Source organism: Aegilops tauschii, chromosome 2, assembly GCF_002575655.3.
Source record: "Aegilops tauschii subsp. strangulata cultivar AL8/78 chromosome 2, Aet v6.0, whole genome shotgun sequence".
NCBI classification, from domain to species: Eukaryota; Viridiplantae; Streptophyta; class Magnoliopsida; order Poales; family Poaceae; genus Aegilops; species Aegilops tauschii.
In genome coordinates this window covers 184,213,331-184,222,120 of record NC_053036.3, presented here as the reverse complement: position 1 = coordinate 184,222,120, position 8,790 = coordinate 184,213,331, and the positions used below count along the sequence as shown (strand labels likewise).

At 48.8% G+C, this 8,790-nt stretch overlaps 1 protein-coding gene across 1 annotated transcript; it reads left to right on the top strand.

The window, feature by feature from the left end:
• The first annotated feature begins 270 nt into the window (after window positions 1-270).
• On the top strand, window positions 271-6,463 carry LOC109748246 (probable mixed-linked glucan synthase 8). The gene is made up of 3 exons (XM_020307285.4): window positions 271-777; window positions 3,762-4,503; window positions 4,574-6,463. The coding sequence occupies exons 1-3, from the start codon at window positions 548-550 to the stop codon at window positions 6,227-6,229; spliced, it is 2,628 nt and encodes an 875-aa protein (XP_020162874.1). The 5' UTR covers window positions 271-547; the 3' UTR covers window positions 6,230-6,463.
• The last annotated feature ends 2,327 nt before the right edge of the window (window positions 6,464-8,790 follow it).

The window sequence follows — 8,790 nt, the reverse complement described above, 5'->3', positions numbered from 1 at the left end:
GCTTTACGATTCATGCACGGGGTCCATCGTGCGTGAAGACATTGCTCCGAAACGCTAAAAATTAGACGTCAGAATTTTAACATTTCGAGTAGAACAAATTATTCCACGTTATTTCGGGTCAAAACAGAAGTGCAAACAAGACGTCAATACCCCACGCCCTGCTGTCCAAAGCAAGTGTCTTCGTCAGATGCGTACACGGCGTTTGTCCCGTAGCTCACGTTTTCCTCAAGCGAGGCTGTTTCCTAGCAGGGAATGGCGTCGATTGGCCACGCGTACGGCTCCCGTTGCATTGGTCCAGTGGCCCGGCCAGCCAGTACCCTTCATGAGTTTCACGACTCAGCTAGGCTCCCAGCTCCCAGGGCATGGCGAAGCGAGCACTGCGTACCCTGCGTCGGTGGCCGCTGGCTGGGTTTACTTTCCCGTCGCACCGTGTCCCTATATAGCGGCCGCGTCTCGCATAGCCGTCGTGCGCCAATACACACGCGCGCGCGCGCGCACTGTTTCCTCGAGCTGCATGCATAGAAGCTAGACTAGATAGGCAGAGCCAATGGTTTCGCCGGCGGCCAGCGGCGGCGGCAATGCGGGCCTCGCTGACCCGCTGCTTGCGACGAACGACAACAGCGAGGGGGCCAGGCATGTGTTCGGCGCCAAGGCGAAGTACTGGGTGCCCGCCGACGAGAAGGAGATCGCGGCGTCGCGGGAGTGCGGCGGCGAGGACGGCCGGCCGCTGTTGTACCGCACGTTTAAGGTCAAGGGCATGCTTGTAAACACCTACAGGTAATTCTACAGGTTGTTTCCTTTTTGTATCGGTATATATATGCGTCGTTGTGATGATTATGAAAGCAAATAAATATTTTTGGATGAGTCGAGAAGAAAAGTTCCCATCTTATCGTTCATTCTTCGGGAAATAACTTTTTTTTACATCAGGTCCATTTTCCGAATAATTTTTTTGTACATAATTTCATTTCAAACACGAATTTAAATTACTTCGTTGAATTTCCTGCAAAAAAGATAATCCATTGCATAATTAAACAACGGTACCATAGTAGCATCATGCATATAGCATAATTAAACAGTCTATTATCTACCCGCAAAATAAAACAGTCTATTATCTAATACATTAACACTGCAACCTCATCAAACTAGGTACAACATCAAGATAAACTAAGGGCCGGCTCTTATTTTGGCAGCCATCCATAAGCCCAAGAGAATTGGCTCTAAATAAAATTAGATACTACTCTCTCATCTCATAATATGCAAAAACACCCTTAGATTATGGGACTGAGGGAGTAGCAGATATATAAAATAGGAGCTCTACTCCTCTTCGTCCGCGGACCGGACATCAAGATAAACTAAGGGCCAACTCTTATTTTGGCGGTCATCCATAAGCCCAAGAGAGCCAGCTCTAAATAGAACTAGATATTAGTAGATATAAAATAGGAGATCTACTCCTCTTCGACCTCGGATTGGAGAAGTCTGAGTTGGAGGAGACGGGGAGTACCCCCCCTCCCCCGGCCGAGGGATCGGCCTCATGGTCATTGGCGATGGACTGACTCCAAGACATTTCATCCTCCTCATTCTCCTTGTCGGCGAGCTCAGCAAACATCTTCTCGTGCTTTGCCTCGAGGTGGGCAATCTCGCGACTATCGTGTTCGATCGTGAGAGTGTCCTTCGTGGACTAGAAGAACGCGCAGTTCTCGACGACGACATGCGGGTCCCCCTCGAGAGCACGACCATGAAGGCGACAATGGCGCGCTCGGCCGCGAGCTCTGCCTTGGCCGTCCGGTGCTCCTCCTCCTCGGCCTGTGAGGCAACCCTAACAAAAGGCATGATGGTGGTCGTCGAGGCGGCATCAGCCGTAAGTTGAGCTTCGCCCAGCTCCCAAATAAGTAGAACGTGGTTGTGCCATAGGCGCATGTTGCCTCCTCCTCGATGGCGAATGTGCCAAGCCATACTATCTCATTCGCATCCGAGTTACGAATCTCCGACGCCCATTTGCCCCATGGCCAAAGCCTCACGTCGCGGTACTTTGGCAGTGTCGCTGCCATGAGCTCGAGGTCGGTGGCAAAGACAACACGATGTGGTGGCGGTGCTTGGCAACAGGGAAGAGGTCTCGGGCGGTGCACAGGGAGCTCGTGGCGACGTCGTGGAATGCTTGGGGCGGAGGTGTGGGAGCTCGGGAAGGCGGCGAACCTCGGGCAACGGCGGCAACATCGATCTCTTGGGAGGCGGCGGAGCCCAGACCGGGGGCGATTAAGGTCCAAACCAGTGGCGGTGGCGGCAGGAATGGATGGCGGCTGGGGTGGGCTAGGGTTGGAATGAAGGTGAGGACATCATCCAGAAAGATCGACATCATGTGTCGAAGCCCATGTGGTGCTGGCCTAGATAGTATGCCATCCTCGACCCTGTGCTCAATTATGGTATTGAACGTTCATGATGATGACAAAGAGCATGGGGGAGGGGGTCCCATGCCGTAATCCTTTTCTATTGGTGATGAGATCCTCAGATGTTGTTCACCAAACCTCTTATGGAACCCGCAAAAAGGAGCCCAATAGATCCACCGGTCACTGGATCCTAACTTTACGAGTAGCTGAAGGAGGGATGCCCAATCAGGCACATCGAAGGCTTTAGCGACTCGATCTCTTGAGATCGTATTGCTCAATAGCCTTCTCCTTCGTGAAATCTAACTACAGGTGTCTCAAGCCAGAAAAAGAACCTTGTGCAAACGCCACCATCCCAATAGGAAAATCATTCTAGAGCATCGCTGCACAATTTTGTGCTCCAAACGATGCTAAACCAAGCACCTTTTTCTTGAGAAGCCACCTCATCCCATGTACCAAAGGCGAAAGGAGCCCACACATCTAGGAAATTCATAGGTTATCAAAACCCAATTTATTGAGCCCTCATTGAAGGCTTCTGTGATGTCCATCTCTTGCGACTGTACTACCCCCTAGACTAATAGCACCGCGAAACCCAACTGTCGGTGGCTCAAATCAAAAGATTACAAATAAGGTCAAGGGTAAACTATGTGTGTCTGTGTGTGTGTGGGAGGGGGGTGGTCCCTGGGAGATGGTCAGATGAGTCTTGACTCCTCGAGAAACAAGAGATGAAAGTCTTCCCTTCCCGATGGTTTGAATGCAAGCGGGAAAACAAATCTTGTATTGAATTCATGCTTCAGTCAGTTGCTCCAAAAACCTGATTGGAGGAGAGGCGCAATCAATAGATGTAGGCCGCAAAGTCCTTTTTAATATTATGTTGGTAAGGTCTTGAACTCGAGGCCAATTGGCTTCGATACCATATTGAGGGGCAGTTCTTTTGGGCGGCTTAAAAAATAAACTGCCTCTCCTCAGTTTAAAAAATAAGCTGCTTCTTAAATTTATTGAGACTTCTAAATTAGTTATTTCATTACTAGCCTAGATGCCCTATTGAATACTAAAGGCGGCTTATAGAAAATGCTGCGGAAAGGGCGGCTTATTTTTTAAGCTGGCAAAAGAACTGGCCCTGAATTATTGTTCCAGCCAGCTGCTCCGAAAGTCCAAACTGATTTATAGATAGTCAATACTGTAATACCATATTTCTTTACATAGGGAGTACTATATTTTAACAACTTGCTGCCTGAAAAGAATTAGCATCTTTTTATAATAAAATAACATGCATGGGCACTTTTTTTTTCTGTAAGTAGAAACTTTTAGCACATCCAAATATCCGTTTTGTATTTATGCGTGACAGGTTCTTCAACTTTTCTTTTTTTGAGCTTTCAGGTTCTTGAACTTGGCCAGACTTACGGCGGTCATCGTGTTTTTCGCATGGCGTGTGCAGCACCCAGATTCCGACGCAATGTGGCTGTGGTGGATCTCGGTCGTCGGAGATTTCTGGTTCGGCCTGAGCTGGTGGCTAAACCAGGTCCCGAAGCTCAACCCCACCATATGCATCCCCACAATCCCCCTCCTGAGACAGCAGTTCGACCTGCCCGACGGCGGCTCCAACCTCCCCGTCCTGGACGTGTTCATCAGCACCGTCGACCCCGTGGAGGAGCCCATGCTCCACACCATGAACTCCATCCTCTCCATCCTCGCCACCGACTACCCGGTCGACAAGTACGCCACCTACCTCTCGGACGACGGCGGTTCACTGCTCCACTACGACGGGCTGGTCGAGACCGCCAAGTTCGCCGCGCTGTGGGTTCCGTTCTGCCGGAAGCATCACGTTGAACCAAGGGCGCCGGAGAGCTACTTCGGGGTGAAGATCCGCCCGTACATGGGGAATTTGCCTGAAGAGTTCCTCGATGATCATGGGCGTTTGCGGAGGGAGTATGAGGAGTTCAAGACGCGCCTGGACGCACTGTTTACTCTCATCCCGCAACGGTCAGAGGCGCACGGCCGTGAAGACGCCAAAGGAGGAGGAGGGAAGGCGACTTGGATGGCAGACGGGACACAGTGGCCTGGCACATGGACTGAGCCGGCTGAAGGTCACCGGAAAGGAGATCACGCTGGAATTATTCAGGTACAAATTTGAATTTGGGGAACAAACCAAATATGGTGATTTCGTCGCCGCTGACATGATTGTTCAACAGGTTATGTTGTCCCAGCCAAGCAGCGAGCCTCAGCTCGGCGAGCCAGCAAGCTCCGACCACAGTCCGCTGGATTTCAGCGCCGTCGACGTGCGCCTGCCGATGCTGGTGTACGTGTCCCGGGAGAAGCGCCCGGGCTATGACCACCAGAAGAAGGCGGGCGCGCTGAACGTGCAGCTGCGCGTCTCCGCCCTGCTCTCCAACGCGCCCTTCATCATCAACTTCGACTGCGACCACTACATCAACAACTCCCAGGCCTTCCGCGCCGCCATGTGCTTCATGATGGACCGGCGCGACGGCGACAACGTGGCCTTCGTCCAGTTCCCGCAGCGCTTCGACGACGTCGACCCGACGGACCGCTACGCCAACCACAACCGCATGTTCTTCGACGCCACCATGCTTGGCATGAACGGCATCCAGGGGCCCTCCTACGTCGGCACCGGCAGCATGTTCCGCCGCGTCGCGCTCTACGGCGCCGACCCGCCTCGCTGGCGCCCGGACGACGTCAAGGTGCTGGAGAACCCCAACAAATTCGGCAAGTCGATGACGTTCATCAACTCCATACCGGTGGCCGCGAACCAGGAACGGTCCGTCATGTCGCCGGTGTCGCTTGACGAGCCGGCAACGACGGAGCTGGCCGACGTCATGACGTGCGCGTACGAGGACGGGACGGAGTGGGGCGATGGCGTCGGGTGGGTGTACGACATGGCGACGGAGGATGCGGTTACCGGCTTCCGGCTGCATCGGACGGGGTGGCGGTCCATGTACTGCGACATGGAGCCCCCCGCGTTCTGCGGCACGGCCCCGATCAACATGACGGAGCGCATGTACCAGATCCTGCGCTGGTCGGGGGGCTCCTTGGAGGTGTTCTTCTCCCGCTTCTGCCCGCTCCTCGCCGGCCGTCGGCTCCACCCCATGCAGCGCGTCGCCTACACCAACATGACCTTCTACCCGCTCTCGGCGCTCTTCGTCGTCTGCTACCACCTCCTGCCGCTGATGTGGGTCTTCAACGGCCAGTTCTACATCCAGAAGCCCTACCCGACGTACGTGATGTACGTCCTCATCATCATCGTCTCGAACGAGGTGATCGGCATGGTGGAGATCGTGTGGGCGGGGCTCACGTTGCTCGACTGGTTCCGCAACGAGCAGTTCTACATGATCTGTGCGACAGGCGTGTACCCGACGGCGGTGCTGCACGTCGTGCTCAGGTCCCTCGGCCTGAAAGGCATGTCCTTCAAGATGACGGCGAAGCAGCTGGCCACCGGCGCGAGGGAGAGGTTCGCCGAGCTGTACGACGTGCAGTGGGCGCCGCTGCTGATACCCACACTGGTGGTGATCGCCGTGAACGTGGTTGCCATCGGCGCGGCGGTGGGGAAGGCGATCACCTGGGGCTGGTCGGCCGGGCAGGTCGTCGAGGCGGCGAGCGGGCTCATGTTCAACGTGTGGATCCTGCTCATGTTCTACCCGTTCGCGCTCGGGGTTATTGGGCGCTGGGGCAAGAGGCCCTTTGTCCTCTTCGCCATGTTTGTGGCCGCGTTCGCTGCCATTGCGGCGGTGTATGTCGCCGTCCAGGCCGCGCTCGCTGGCAACCTGCCGTACTTCCAGCTGGGACATCGGTCAATCGGCGGTGCCGTTTCTCTGGCAAGCCGGCGGGTTTAACTGGTGTGGTTCGAGTGAAGCAGGTCGCGCAGAATTTGGTCGATCGATCACCAGCTAATCTGTGTCCTGCTGGGTGATGTGGCTAGCTACCTGAGCTAGTTTATTTTTTATTTTTTGTTCAACAATTCATTAGTGTTGTAAGAGCTTTATAAGCAGCTTGTGTTATCGCAGTTATCTGAAGTTATGTTTTTGTGTTTGGTAAAAAGGGAAAGAATAATAATAGAAAGTTCCTCATGTCATGTGAGTCATATATTTTTTATTTCTGAAAGAAATAGATGAGCATTTTTCGTTGATGTATTCCTTCCGTTTTTATTTAGTCCGCGTATTAGCTTTGGTCAAAGTCAAGCTTTGTAAATTTTGACAAAGTTTATAAACGAAAATATTAACATATACAATAACAAATCAATACCATTAGATTCACTATTGGATGTACTTTCACATCATATAGAGTTGTTATCTTAAATGTTTATATTTTTTCTATAAACTTGGTCAAACTTTACAAAGTTTGACTTCAGCCAAACCTAATATCCAGAGTAAATAAAAACGGAGGGAGTAGGAACATTAGTCAAGATGTGTTTTCACATCCCCGCAAAAACGAAGAGGAGGGTGTGTTTTCATTGGAGCGGGTCATGCAGAAATGTAGAATTCTAACCCGCAAAAAAAAGCACAAATCTATTGGTCACCCAGCTAATCCGTCATGCTGGGTGATTTTTGTCAGCAATTAATTACTCCCTCTGTTTTTAAATATATGTTTTCTTCTTAAATTTTAATATGAACTACATAAGGGTGTATATAGACGTAGTTTAGAGTGTAAATTCACTCGTTCTGTTCCGTATGGAGTCTATGTTAGAATTTTTAAAAAGACTTATATTTAAGAAACAGAGGTGTTATAAAATCTCTAGCTCAACCACCATGTCTGTCCACGTGCCCTGTCAAAGAAAGACCATGTCTGTCCATGTGTAACCGCAGTTATCTACAAGTCATAGTTTTATTGTTGGTACAAAAAGGGAAAGAATAATACAAGAAAGTCCGTCATCCCATGTGAGTTATGTATAGCTTTTTTAAAGGGTATAAGTGTATGTCGGAGGTGACTTCGACATATGAAGATATTGTGTCGACTCGGTATCAAGGAGGTGCTCATAGATGGCAGGGTGTGTGTGTGTCTTTTATAATGATAAGTGTATGTGTGTGTATGTAAGCATCTGCGATTCACCATGTTAAAAGAAATTGATGTGTGTATATATTTTCCAGGAAGATCGGTACAATCTTTTTTAAACACAATTGTGTGAAATATTTTATATATGATGTAAAAAAATCTACACTTGAGAACAAATTATATAGTATGTATGAACAGATTTTGGTAAGTAACAAAACAATTTTTCTTTGTGACAGATCATAAAAAAGTTTTTGTACACAGTTGTACTATAATAAACAAGGTTGCAAACCGCCAACCCTATATGACGCCGTGTGTGTCCTATATTTGAGGCTTCGTTGAAAATCTGATCAGATATGGAACAAACCTGAGATGGGACGTGTGAAAATTAATGTAGATGCGTCATTTCATGCGGAGACCCTAGCAGGAGCTTGCGGAGCTGTGGCGAGAGATGGTCGGGGTAATTTTATTGCAGCAGCAACCTGGCCTTTGGTTCATGTAGCATCGGCGGTTTTGGAAGAGATAAAGGCCATTCGGTATGGACTTAGCCTGGCTTCAAATATTGGGTGCTCCAATATAATCATTGAATCAGATAGTTTTAATGCATTGAAGGCAGTTTCAGACGTTGGGAAAATTTTGTTTTTGCCACTCTAGATTTTGCCAATTTTTCTTATGCCACTCTAGATTTTGACATTTCACTTTTGCCACTCTTAGTTTTTGACAATTATCACAATTACCATTCTGTGGCAAAAGCAAAATAATTTTATTTCATTTTTGCCATTCTTAGCTTTTGACAATTATCACAATTGCCACTCTGAAAATTTTGTTTTTGCCACGGGAATGGCAATTGTGATAGTTGTCAAAAACTAAGAGCGGCAAAAGTGAAATGTCAAAATCTAGAGTGGCATAAGGAAAATTGGCAAAATCTAGAGTGGCAAAAACAAAATTTTCCCTTAGACGTTAATGCCTACATGGGGCCCCGATGTGCCAATCATCACCGAGACTAGTCTGCTGGCGATGGACTTTTCAAATGTCATCTTTGTTTATTGCGGAAGGAAAATCAATATTGTTGTTGATTGTTTAGCAAAGCACTGTTTAGTCTTTGTTTATCTGAATTTTGGGACTCCAATGCCCTGACTTTATTCTTCCACATATTGTAAATGACATGGCTATCATATGAGCAATAAAGTTATTAACGTTCAAAAAATATATTTGAGGCTTCGTTGGAGACTCCTCCAGATTGGTCAGCCCACGTAATGGTTGTGCTATTTATTTTCCTTTTTTTTTCTTTTTCTCTTTTTAGATCATGAGTTTTCTTTTATTTTGCACATTTTCTTTTTATAGGTGTTTTAATATATGTTGATTTGTTTCTTCAAAATACGGTGAACATTATTTGAAATACACAATA

What these genes read in the sequence shown, in the direction of transcription:
- LOC109748246 (XM_020307285.4), top strand. Translation starts at nt 548, where the DNA reads ATGGTTTCGCCGGCGGCCAGCGGCGGCGGCAATGCGGGCCTCGCTGAC. An exon ending in ATGCTTGTAAACACCTACAG is followed by an intron (nt 778 to 3,761) that starts GTAATTCTACAG and finishes TTGAGCTTTCAG; the next exon opens with GTTCTTGAACTTGGCCAGAC. An exon ending in ATCACGCTGGAATTATTCAG is followed by an intron (nt 4,504 to 4,573) that starts GTACAAATTTGA and finishes ATTGTTCAACAG; the next exon opens with GTTATGTTGTCCCAGCCAAG.